The following is a 13,849-nucleotide window of genomic DNA, read 5'->3' on the forward strand; positions in this document are numbered from 1 at the left end:
TCGTTTTCTGTTTCATTGGTACCTTAGCTTTCACTTCTAGGAATCTATCTTGTTTCTTTGTTAATTCGAAGAAGATTTAGAGTTTGTGTTTCGGTAAGAATTTTTTGATGCTTTTATACTTTATATTCGGTCTTGAATTTATGGGAGTATCGGTCTTTTCGCGTAATTGAGTTCTTCGTTCTTTGGATTTTAGTTATAAAAGTCTCGTAGAGATTCCAAAAAATTAGGCTTGGTTGTTCAGGGATGCTGCTGATTGAATTATCTTAAAATTTTTTTATTTCCTTTGCTTCTTCCCATGAAGAGTGAGTTAAGTTGGATTAAAGTCATGAATTGGTTCAGTTCATTCATGGTTTTAAATTAATTGCGGGGCTATAGTTATATCTCTGCATTTAGGTTAGTTTCGATAATTGTCTCTGTTGCGGTTATTTTATGTAATTGAATTTGATTTAGGCTTTTGTTTTATTGTCAAAAAATGCAGGTGAACCGGAAGCCTACGTTTTTTGGAAGATGAGGATAATAGCGTTGTTATTTGCGTTGTTTGTGTTTTCGTCTTACGTGGATGGAAGACATCTCTTTCCCCCCCGTTCCCTTGGGGGGGGTGTGGTCCCTTTTTCTTCTGGTGGCCCTTTTTTCCTTTCCTTTCCCGATGTTCTCTTCATTCCTTGTTCATGCCTTGGGCTAAAGTCAACTGTTGCACTCAGGATCCTGGTGAGGAAAGTAGATAGGAATGCCATGTTCTTCTGGTGGTCCATTATTTCATGTCTTTCCAGATGTATCTCTATCATATCCATATGTATCATGCTCTTGGTGTCTAAAGGTTTCAACTGAATTGCAACTCAGGATCCTGGTGAGGAAAGTAGATAGGAATGCCATGTTCTTCTGGTGGTGCATTATTTCATGTCTATCCAGATGTATCTCTATCATATCCATATGTATCATGCTCTTGGTGTCTAAAGGTTTCAACTGAATTGCAGCCTAGGTTATGTAGTATTTTGTAATTTTTATCTGTAGGCCTTTTTTTTTTGGTTGAGAGGAATTCAGAAGGTCCCTAATGCTTTTATTTCCTCCCCCACCCCCCTTTTTTTAGTCACAATGTGTAACAAGTCTTTCTTTGGTGGAAGGCATTGATCTGATATTGACCATTAAATTTGTAATTTATGTTTTATGTTTTATAATTCTTAACTGCTTAAAGAGATGGATGCTGTGGCTACCATGCTGTGCAGGAAAAGTAGCTGAGAATGGCATGACCTCTGTTGCAATCCGGTCTTCTAAGGGTATATCACCAGATTTCTTCTGTCGTTCATGTTTAGAAGTTTCAAAAAATGCTGTGAAAGCATTAAGAGATCCATTATTACCAGAGAAAGTTAGCATATTTGTGAATGATGCTTGTCAGATTCTCCCTTCAGACATGCGTGTAAAGGTGTCAAAATCCTACAAGATTCTTGATGTTGGATAACATTTTCTTTGTAGTTCTGTTTCTTAGGTTTCCTTTTTGTTTTTGCATATACTGCAGTGTGTTGAGATGTTGGAGATGCACATCAATCAGGCTATTGTGTTTCTTGAAGATTACTTTAGTGAGGAAAACCTTTGCAACAGCACAGGGTTATGCCCTTCAAATGCCAATGCCTTTTCAATGTTAAACAGCAAGGTTCTACATCTATCACTATCCCTTGATTTCTTTAGTAATCCTGTGTTCCCTCATCTGTGTTGCAAAAGTTTACTAACAAGGTAACTTAAAGCGTGATTGTACGGTCGGCCTTCCTGCTTTGTTTGCCTTAGATTTTATATGATTTTAATGGCACAGTGCTTTGTTGTTGGCTTAGTCTTAGATCTTGTTTCAAATAGTTTTAAAAACCTTCAATAGTACCTGCACTCTAAATATCTGATCGGTGCTCTTGGTGAAATATAAAACGGAAATACACCCACAAGACCAGTCATATTAGATATTGTACAAATATCCATGGTGGATTGCATCAGTGATGAGACTTCCATCCTGTGGAGGATTTGCCTCATTGTTCATGATATTCAACGCTTAACCACATACAGAACCAGTCCCACTTAAATAATCCATCTCACAGACAGAACCCAAGGGTGGACCCTGTTGTTCCATGAAAGGGCATAATCATTCCATTCCTGTTTGTAGTATCTGAAGTCGGATCTTATTCTTAGCAGAATTATTCTGGAGAGCATCATTGATAAAGGACCATGAGACCAAAATAGTTTGAGAGTATTAACCTTAAAAACAAGCTTGAGAGATTCAGATATCATTACTAAATCATGTAAAAATGTCTCATAGTTGCATAAATTATATTACACATTTTGGTATTGTTTTGACCCCACCCAGATCTAATTTAGAATTTAAGGGATTTCATGTGTGGGGGGTCAAAAACATTGCATAAATAAGGGAATGAATAAATGATAAAGAAAATGTTGCATAAATAGGGAACAAAAGACAAATCAAATATTGCATGAGAGAGAATATGTATTCAAATGAAAAAGGGTATCAAATATTGGAGAAACTAAGTATGGAAAAATACAAGAAAATGTGGGAATTTAGGAGGAGAAAATATTGAGGGAATATTGAGAGGAGAGAGAAGATAGATGGTGGAAACGTGGAGTTTAGGAGGAGAGAATATTGAGGGAATATTGAGAAGAGAATATTAAGGGAATATTGAGAGGAGAGAGAAGATGGACGTTTAGGAGGAGAGAATATTGAGAGGAGAGAGAAATGGATGGTGAAAAATGTGGAGTTTAGGATGAGAGAATATTAAGGAATACTGAGGGGAGAAAAGATAGATGGTGAGAACGTGGAGTTGATGGTGAATATATTAAACAAGAGAATTGAAAACCCATATTAATTAAGCAAGAATAGAGATGAAAGACAAGGGTGCGGGGAAAAGAAGAAGATAATATAGAGCGTTGAAGGCCTTCTATCTAAGGGTGATTATTCTTTTTGTCATTTCGCCACGATAAGTACAATCTTCATACTTTCAACATGTTATTGTTCTATTTTTCTACGATCAGGTTTATAGTTTTACATGACTTCTTAGTGATTGATTATTTTCTTTAATTTAAATTTTATCTGATTATGAATACTTTTTAGATGATGTTCGATTTACATAATTTATTAATAAATGAATTATTCTTTTTATTTAATAATTTGATTTTGAGTATGAATATATTTTAGATTATGCCTATTTTGATATATTAGTATCTTGTCTTTGAGTATTATATAAATATGTATTTCTTATAGATTATGCTTTATGAAATTATCATGATCTACCAGTAATTAATCTCTTGCTTGAATTTACTAATCTGTTTTATAAGGATGAATGTGTCTTTAGATTTGTGTTTTATTGGGTTATTTATTGTTGTATTATTCATCAATTTGATAATACTATATCGAAAATTCATCTTTTCCATATGATCTTACATTGTTTGCATATGATTCATCAAGACATGTCATGATCATATTATCATTATGTGTGAAGTTGAGCTAGTAGGTGTTTTGGATGAGAATGTATATTAAGGTTGTATAATGAGCACATGCCATGTAACGGCATGTAACATACATTGATTCCAAAACATTCGGTTAGGGTAGATGGATGTTGGGTTGTGTAATGCACGCATGCCATATAACCGCATGTGACATCCTATCGACCTTAGACCATGTATACATATGGGATGGTAGTTGTGCTTTTGAATGAGAATGTATGTTAAGGCTATATAACGCGCGCATGCCATATAATGGCATGGAACATACATTGAGTTTGGAAACATTTGAGTTATGGTAGATGGATGTTAGGTTGTGTAACGCGCGTAGGTCATGTAACGACATGGGGCATCCTATCAACCCAAGACTAATAAGGGTGTGGTTTATTATATCTTCTTAGCATCATTGAGTCTCATCTATATCATTGGACATGTCATGATTTTCTTTTTATACCTAACACATATCAACAATTTTCTTTCTTTTTATGCTTGATACTTAATTAAATAATACTCTTATACAAATAAAATTAACTAACATGTATAAAAGAGGAAAAAAAAATTCATGACATGCCCAATGATATGGATGAGACTCAATGATGCTAAGAAGATATAATAAACCATACCCTCGCTAGTCTAGGGTCGATAGGATGCCCCATACATGACCTGCGCACGTTACACAGCCCAACATCCATCTACCCTTACCCAAATGTTTCCAAACTCAATGTATGTTCCAGTGCCGTTACATGGCCTGCGCGAGTTATACAACCCTAACATACATTCTCATTCAGAAACACAACTATCATCCCATATTAATACATGGTTTAAGGTCGATGGGATGTCCCATGGCCTGCACGTGTTACACAGCCCAACATAATCAAATGTTTTGGAATCAATGTATGTTCCATGCCGTTACATGGTTTGCGCGCATTATATAGCCTTAATATACATTCTCATCTAGAACATCTACTAACTCAACATCACACATAATGCTAATATGATTATGACATGTCTTGATGAATCATATGTAAACAATGCAAGATCATATGGAAAAGATGAATTTTTGATATAGTCCATTATCAAATCGATGCATAATACAATAATAAATAACCCAATAAAACACAAATCTAAAGACATATTCATGCTTATAGAACAGATTAGTAAATTCAAGGAAGAGATTAATTAATGATAGATCATGATAATTTCATAAAACATAATCTAAAAGAAATACATATTATATACTCAAAGACAAGATATTAATAAATCAAGATAGGCATAATCTAAAATATATTCATACTCAAAAATCAAATTATTAAATAAAAAAATAAATAATTTACTAATAAATTATGCAAATCGAACATCATCTAAAACGTATTCATAATCAAGATCAAATTATAAATTTAAAGAAAAGAATCGATCACTAAGAAGTCATGTAAAACTATAAACCTGATCGTGGAAAAATAAAACAATAACATGTTGAAAGTATGAAGATTGTACTTATCATGGAGAAATCACAAAAAGAATAATCACCCTTAGATAGAGGGCCTTCAACGCTCTATATTATCTTCTTTTCCCTGCACCATTGTCTTTCGTCTCTATTCTTGCTTAATCAACATGGGTTCTCAATTCTCTTGCTTAATATATTCACCATCAACTCCACATTCTCACCATCTATCTTCTCTCCCCTCAGTATTCCTCAATATTCTCTCCTCCTAAACTCCATATTTTTCACCATCCATTTCTCTCTCCTTTAATATTCCTTAATATTAAACTCCATGTTTTTCACCATCCATTTCTCTTTCCTCTCAATATTCTCTCCTCCTAAACTCCAAGTTTCCACCATCTTCTCTCTCCTCTCAATATTCCCTCAATATTTTCTCCTTCAAAATTCCCATATTTTCTTGTATTTCCATGCTTAGTTTCTCTCAATATTTGATTCCCTTTTTCATTTGATAAATTTTTTTTTCTCTCATGCAATATTTGATTTGTCTTTTGTTCCCTATTTATACATATCTCCCTATTTATGCAATATTTTCTTTATCATTTATTCATTCCCTTATTTATGCAATATTTTTTACCTCCACGCATGAAATCCCCTAGATTCCAAATTAGATCTGGGTGCAGTCAAAACAATACCAAAATTTGTTATATAATTTATGCAGCTATGAGGCCTTGGACCTCCTCCTTTTTTTTTGGTTCAAAGGGGCTTTATTAAGCCGGGGGATGGGATATTAGTACCTCAGCGAGAGTCGAACCCACAACCTCTTCACTAAGAGGTGTTGGTTTTAGCCACTAGAACAGCTCTGCGTTGGCTGGGCCTTCTTCTTTATTCAAGGTGATTGTTAACCGTTTAATTAATCCTCAACTTATGATTGAATTTAGCAAATAAATTCTAGTATGTTAATCCCATATCAGTTCCGCCTTTAACTGTAATTATTTGAATATCAATACAAAATGCCAAGACTACCCCTATGCTTTAGTTACTGGTGTTACACTTATAGATCAAGTTTTGCACCTCTTTTGGAGGTTAGGTGCCACCCTGGCTTGCTGAGTAGTCAACCCTTGATGATGCTTTCACTTCTCTTCTTTCAAGATCACCTTGGCCACTGGGAAAGTAAAAGGTTTGTTGAGCCAACTTGTATGTTTAGAAAACACTGTGAAAACTTGTTGTTGTTAATTCTCTTTATCCTGCATCCTTGAGCGCTAGTTATGCATTTTTTTTCCTCCAATCAGAATGCTTGCTGGAGTTCACGCCTAAATTTTTCATGTTTTATAATTCAACCTTGATTCATTGGATTGACCTAGTGTAGAAAATGTAGAGCACATAAGTAATGTGATATTAGTTGTTACATTTTAGGATCCTCCATTTTTTTCTTCTTAGTTGGCTGATTATTCTATAAAAGCTTTGGCTTCTTATTTATTTTATTTTAGAAGCATAAATTAAATAGTACTTGTTCATCCGAAGAAAAATGCTTGGTATGTTTATTGAAATATAGCATGTGCAAAAAGAAATCTTAATACTATGAGGTGAATCACATGAGCACTGTGTAGAATTAAGTTGTATTTGGTATAATTTATGACAAACTTTCTAAAGTACAATGTTATGCTTCATAGAAAAATTATGAAAACGCTTACCAGAATGCTGATAGTTGGGAAGGGACATAGATGGTAATGAAAGGAAAGTGACAGTCCTAACATTTTTTCCTTGAAATTGCAAATAACCTTGGTAAAATGAAGAATGCAGTCCCAATAATTTGCAGTAGGAGGTCTCCAACTTTGTCTGCTGTAGACCTCTCATCTTTGACCTGCTTCATGAGGCTTTTTGACTGGACTAGATGTCTAGGAACTTCACATAAGTTACACTTCACATCTCTTTAGAGTTAGTGTAAAAAAGTACTGAAACTCCCATTACAGTTGTTTTGAGTGGTAATCTTAAGAAGTAGGCAGCTTAAATAGTCAATCACTATAAAGTGTTTCTGAGCACCTCCTAGCTATGATTAAGTTCGCTGCTGCTGCAATCCCTCTGATTTCAACTTCTAGAGCCGATGAGGACTGTCCTGATCTGAGCAGTGCATGTAGTTTCTGTGAACCTGGATTCACGTACAAACTACCCTGACTTCCCCCATGATGTGAGACATATTCCTCTTCTGTTTGTTTTTTCAGTCCACCAGATTTCTTCCTTCAAGCCAACCATTCGTTTTTTAAAAGAAGGCTGTACCAGTGCACAAGGCTCCCACATTCAGCAGGGTTTGGAGGTGGTCAGATGTAAGCACCCTGCCTCTGTTTCGCGAAGAGGCTGTCCTCAGAAATGATTCACTTATTGATTCCTAAAAATAGTCTGACCCAAAAAGGTTAGGTAACAATATCTGCTCCCAAGATATAACAGCATTTTTTTGGGCCATTAAAGATAACTTCTGGTTCTGGGGCTGTACGTGGTCCTATATTAAGCAACATATCTGATATCATCCACAGATTAAATTTGAAGTAGCCTCTCTCACTATCCTCATCAATGAGAGTACTGATGAAGAGTCCATGTAGGGGTTCCCGATCCACAGCTAATGAGGATGAAAAACACAAACTATAGTGGCCTGCAAAGATCTATCCAATCAATTTAGGGTTTTTTCCCCAGTCAAGTTACATTTGGCATCTTTTTTAGATGCATTATCTGGTTCCTATTGATATTCATTTGAATGGCAGAATGTCAGTATCTACTATTCTGGTCTATTTCTGGTCTACTTCTTTCTTGGTTTTGTTTTCAAAACAACTCCTTTGCTCTTTTTCAGTCATAGGTATCTGAATTTCCTCCTTGTGCGCTTACAGGTATCAGATGACAAAAACTGTGCTGCATGCCATGCTGTAATGGAAGATATACGTGATGACTTGGAGGATCCTGAGATGAAGGTAATATCTTCAAATGGACCTGACGAAACTTATTCTTGCTTCTTGTTCTATCTAAGCCTTTGTTCCTGGTTGGCAGCTTAAGGTGATAAAGATACTTCTAAAGGCTTGCAATAACGTTGAGAATCACGTCAAAGAAGTAAGTCAAATCTGTAGTTGTGTATGGACATCTGAAACATCATCATTGTTGAGATGTTACAGAGAGTATTTTTCTTTTCTACCTAAACGTGTGACAATGTGGGATATTTCTTTATTTGCAGTGCAAAAAGATGATATTGGAGTATGGTCCTCTGATTATGGCAAACATTGGGAAGTATTTAGATAACAATGATTTCTGTACCATTGTTCGTATATGTAAACCGACGTCCCACGACATTTTGACAAATGCAGAAGATTTTCATCCACTTATAAGGTTACCAACCAGCTCCAGCAGTGATGCAATCTCCAAATAAATTATCTCTGGAGAGGAACGATGAGAAGATCAAATGCTCCATCAGTGTACATAATGTTTCCCTATTGATTGTTTTGCCTTGATGAGTCAAGACAAAGCGTGATCTGACAATAAGTATATGGCTTGTATGGTGGGGACATTGCTTAAAAGCCCGCCTTCTAAAAGCACTCTGAATAATTTGTTGTTGTCTTGAAACTAGAGGGACAAGGAACTGAACTGTTAAATGCTTGTAATGTTTGCATATATCCCCCAAAATAAAAGCATTTATTTGAAGTAAGATTACAGTGGCCTTGGTTCCATGTCTATCAATTTTAAACTCTCTTTCTGTTCAGATATCCTAGGGAGCAAGAATTGTTATGACTCAGTTCCTCAGTCACTCTCCTGCCCTTGTCTTGGCACTGCATCTTTACCATGCTTAGGCTTTCTTTCTTTTTCAGTGGTGCATTTATCCATGATTATGATATCACATGACACGTAAAATCATGGTTTGCTGTAAACAGACTTTTTCTCTTCTAGATTTTGTTTAGCTCAGTATTCCAACTCAACAAAATGAGGTCAGTTTTTCTTTTAAAGGATTGTGTTTTCTGCAGTTATTAGCCAAGAAACTTTTCAAGCAACTTAACAATCTACAAGTCCGGATCAGAGTAGAACATTGTGCTTCCCTCACACATTTTCACCACAAATTTAAGAGAGACCCACTAGAGAATCCCAATTCGCAATCTACTGTCAAATGGTTGACATTCGATCCCACAAACAGATGAATCCCTGCATATTATTCTTTTTAATTAGAAATAATTACTTATTGTCCCCATGGAAAAGAAAAGAATCGATGCATTAGTAAATACTAAGCCCCCCCTGTTTGATTCAAAGTCTGAATGGGAGCAAATTGTGGTTGATGCATCAACAATGCATTGGTCTGAAAAGAACATTAAGGATATTGAAAACGTTTACCTGAGCCAAGTCACTTTCTCAGAATGAAGGGATACAAACATTCATCGCCACTTCTGGGCTTTCCACATTCGAATCTACTAGGTGAGCTGGTCAGCTCATTGCAGTGATGCAATCACTACGAATTATTCGTCTTGCAGGATCACAAATTTGATACTTATATCGGTATGTCATGCTGGTCTACTAGCAGCCAGAAGACATCCTAAACTCACCAAAAAATTCCATGCGATCCTCTTTAGACCCTAGAATTTATGACTTGAAATTTGCACTGAAACGCAACAAGCATGCAAGATTAACTTGAAAACATGAACCCTAAATATTATTACTTAAAACAGTAAATTGAAAACCCTCTAACATGAAACCATCCGTAAACAATTGCAATAGCTGTGACCAGCTGATTCATTGGAGTTGCAGAGTTTCAGTGTAGTGAGAATATGATTAGTAAACAAGACCTAATTGGGAGGCTATTAATTGGCCTGATCACATGAAAATTCAGGCTCATCAATAGAAAACAATAACTATGTCTGCAATTAGCATTCTGTACATTCCACCATCATACTGTACATAACAGTTAATGAACAACAAAAATTCCTCAGGTGTTTAACATCTGTGGAGCGGTGCAGGAAATATATCCAGTGGTTGGTAACGCAGCCGATCATTATGAGGCAGCGGTCCCTCCTGAAGAATTCAGAGAACCATCATCACAAAATGCTAAGACAATATATGAAGTAGAAATAACTATTATCCTAAAAGAAGCATTCTCTATTGCTGTCAAAATACAGGGTTACAATTGGGTGATATGAGACTAAGGGACAATTGATTTGCTGATGTAGAAGACAATAAAAATTCTGCTCCCATAAGTAGATCAAATCAAATTTGTATATGGTATGAATATAAAATGACATTCAGTATTGCTGATTTCACTTTTTCCCGAAAGACAATGAAAATTCAATCATTCAAAGACTGGGGGTTTTACCTCATGTTTCCACCAGGCCAATTTTGTTTATTGATGCTTGGTGAGTAATGACGATTGACGATGATAGGTATAGATTTAAGATCTACACTATCATGTATACTAAAAGTGAATCTATATAATTATCCTATGATAAGCCCCTTATAACTCACGTCTACAATAGACAGAATATGAAGGGAAGCAGGGGATCAGTACCAGCAGAGAGCAGGGGGGCAAACCAACCAGCAGGGGACAAATAGCATGGTACTATGAGGAGCCTCCACGTGGCAGTGAAAGATTGGTGAGAAGTGAGAGTTTGATGGGAAGGTGGAGAATAAGAGAGGGAGGGGAGATGTGTGAAAGGGGGGGAGGAAAAATAGCAAGCTGTGCTTGTGGGAGAGGGAAGACCTCTCGGGGAAGCTCTGGGTGTAGAGCGGTTCTTGTTATCAGGGGAGTGAAGTTGTTCTTGTTTGAAGGGGGAGGAGGGGAAGAGCAGAGCAGCCAGTAGAGTTTGCTAGGAGAGGGCAACCTCTCGGGTAGGGGACTGAGTATGGATTGAGGCTGGTAACATGTATTGGGTGTGATTCTATAGTTTAGTTATTGTCTTTTAATTCCAAGAACTGCATCTCTTCTATAGATATCTGATTTGTATCTGTTGATGAAGTTTATCAGAGTTATTGAATGAACAGAGTTATATCTGGTTGCTGTCTTTATTGAATCTGTTGCGATGAATGATAATGTCCATTGCTGTCAGTAAGGTTTTGGTGGGACTCAGGCCAAAGTTGAGAGGATCTTATCATCCTATCCCTCAGACATATAGCCTTAGTATTAGCCCGCAGATTGACATCTATCTTTTTGCATATCTGATGAACCTAGGGTCTATATACATATGTTGGACTTATTTGGGAAGTAAGAATCCCGTTTGATATCTCATCTGCAAAGAATTCTCAATGTAAAAACACAGGCCTTTGAATAGAACTGAAGTGTCAAATTGCATATACATAGCAGCTTTGAAAGCTTTTCTTCTTTCCATACTCCAGAGATAGAACAAGATATCTGAAACCCACCAGCACATCAGCGGTGGCCACAGTTAAATGGTATGACCTCATAAATCAACTACCAGTTCAAATCCTTTTGGTTTTAAAGTAGCTAAGCAAGTTAGATGTATGAAATTACTACGAAGTACTTGGAGTTGGGGTTCCAAACCCTTATACAAGCACTGACAAAAGTATTCAGCACTTGACAAACCAAAACAGCAGTTCAACCATCACAGATGATTAAACCATTGGTAAGACATATTTAGACCAGATCAAGAGGCTTATGGAAAAGTGAAGCTAGCGATTGAATCACCTGTCTTAAGGATTGTCTGAAAAGTCAACCAGCTGGACACACATACATACACTATCTAAGGCTTAGGTGTATCATAAAATAGTGCTAATTCCAAGCCAACCTTGACAGGAATATGTGCCACTGCACACTTCAAACTCTTGGGATGCTAAGCTTGTCAGTCCCATACTGGCTGGTCTAGATAGGGAAATAAGAGATGGCAAGTGGAATGAGTCTTATCAAGTTTTCAGACAATACAAACAAGGGATGCTACTTGAAGGGATAAAGATATAAGCATCATGTTTCAGCAATCGGCACAAATAATGAAGGCCACTGGACACCCGCGGATTACTTGGGACAATGCAAATAGGTATTCAGCTATTCAATTATGAAACCTACAAACGTCTCAAGAAATTAGTAAATATAACAACAAAATAAACTCAAGATTTAGGCATGAAAAGAAGCACCTGTTCCCAATTTATCTGGAATGGCTTTATGAAATCTTCAAACATTATAGGAGACATTCCTTTCATCCTTTCCTCCACTTCCTGGAAAAGAGAAAAGAAGACAATTTGAAGAAAGCAAGAAATTATGAACATGTTTGACATTTTCTCGAAATTAATCAGTTAGAGACATCAATATTGAACATGAGAAACAGTCATGAAAATGCTCAGCAACTTTCTTTCTTTTTTTGATGAATAAAATGCTTGGCAACTTCTTGGATTAAAAAACATGCTTCATGTCCAATCTCTTAGGATATTTACTTCAAATACTGACAAAACCCCATCAATTATCATCACTTATGTAGTAATTTAGATCCCCATATTCTCCTGCAATGTCCTAACAGGAAGAATTGAAGGGTGGAATAGAAGAAGATAATGAAAAGGAGCAGATCTTGATATTACTCGCCAGATCAGGTTTAGCAACAAGGATATTACTCACCTAGAAGCCCCCCTTGGATACTACAAACTATGGTGATATGGATTTAACCCACCCGGTTAGGTGCCCATAATGGAGAATAAAGCAGCAGGCAGCAGCTCATACTCTTTGCAGACGCAATTTAATTATCAAAATATTCTATGTAATTGTATTCATCCATGATGGAGTAGTTTAAAAAGGTCTTCACAGCCTTAAATACTCAGTATTTCTATTAGAAATGGAACTTCTAACCTGCCTAATTCAAAAGCTACAGTTGACATGAAAACTATTTCCTAACTTTAAGCTAATTCAAAACCAACTTAGAATTAAAAAACTCCACTTATGATGGAAAGGGAAATAAAGAAGACAAATAGTGCTTGGAAGACTTTGATTAACTTCTCAATTGTACCTGAGTTGTTTATAAACCAAGTCTTCTGGGAGATTATCTTGATCCTATCTCTCTTCAAAGTAAATTTTATAGTTCATATAAATATATAATCCTCAATGATTGCAAACAAAGTCCTCCATCAGGTTAGGAGAGCAGGGAGGTCATAAGCCTTCAGCAACGAAGATAAGAGGTGTGCATACTGAACCCTAGCCCCTTACACTTAACCTTTTCAGAGGCCATTCAGACTTCTGACCATTCTCCCCATGAACATGTAGTGGCCCTTTCAAAATGGTAATAGGGATTTTTGGTTTGAGCGGAAGATTATGGGCAAGAAATCATGACTTGGGAGGATGACCCAGCTCCTTAAGCCCCCTGAGAGAACCTGAAACGAGTAACACCAAAAGAAGATGGAGTTCAACCCCGGGAATGGAACATGACCATGCCCCCATTCTTCCCAAATGCAAGGCTATCATCAGAGGAAGCTGTACAATATGTTCAGTTCCTTGAGGAATACTTGGACATATTTGCCTGGAGTTATGCTAAGATGCCTGGGCTAGATCCTCCCACCATAGGCAAGATATCAAACCAGAATTGCCCTTCAAGCAAGCAAGGCTTTCATACACAGTCCTGGTATCAGTGTTGGGGCTGTCATGCCTTACTTTCTCAGCTACCACATTTTCCGTTGAGTTATGGCAAAGACCCCAGTTCCCTACCAACTCTTTTAAAGAAACATTTTAAATGAAATGAGGCCCACCTTGAAAACTTCCATCTCCTAACCAAGCCCACTTCTCTGCCCTTTGCAGCCCAAATTTTGCAAGAACCTCATTTCATCTCATTGATACCATTCCAGTGCAGATCAAACTTCCGAGTCACTCCTTGCTACTAGTGGACATTTTCCCTCTTGCCCAATTCCTGCCATCAGTGGAACATCGATGATATTCTATAGAAACCTTGTGGCATGATCTCAGTAGCATTATTG

The 13,849-nt window shown here is 36.7% G+C and overlaps 2 protein-coding genes across 2 annotated transcripts in view; one reads left to right on the plus strand and one right to left on the minus strand.

Moving 5' to 3' along the window:
- The first annotated feature begins 458 nt into the window (after window positions 1-458).
- On the plus strand, window positions 459-8,641 carry LOC149005823 (uncharacterized). The gene is made up of 7 exons (XM_089169695.1): window positions 459-574; window positions 830-847; window positions 1,224-1,420; window positions 1,514-1,648; window positions 7,810-7,890; window positions 7,967-8,026; window positions 8,148-8,641. The coding sequence occupies exons 1-7, from the start codon at window positions 508-510 to the stop codon at window positions 8,337-8,339; spliced, it is 750 nt and encodes a 249-aa protein (XP_089025821.1). The 5' UTR covers window positions 459-507; the 3' UTR covers window positions 8,340-8,641.
- A 144-nt stretch (window positions 8,642-8,785) lies between these two features.
- Window positions 8,786-13,849, minus strand: part of FTSH12 (FTSH protease 12) — a 32,063-nt gene continuing 26,999 nt past the window's right edge. The window contains exons 18-19 of the mRNA XM_089169694.1: window positions 12,032-12,112; window positions 8,786-9,964 (exon numbers count right to left, since the gene is read on the minus strand). Of these exons, the coding sequence (XP_089025820.1) occupies window positions 9,887-9,964; window positions 12,032-12,112 (159 nt within the window). The 3' untranslated portion in view covers window positions 8,786-9,886. The remainder of the gene's footprint in view (window positions 9,965-12,031; window positions 12,113-13,849) is intronic.

This window comes from Hakea prostrata, chromosome 9, assembly GCF_041222555.1.
Source record: "Hakea prostrata isolate BN-2017 chromosome 9, UWA_Hpros_2, whole genome shotgun sequence".
NCBI lineage: Eukaryota > Viridiplantae > Streptophyta > Magnoliopsida > Proteales > Proteaceae > Hakea > Hakea prostrata.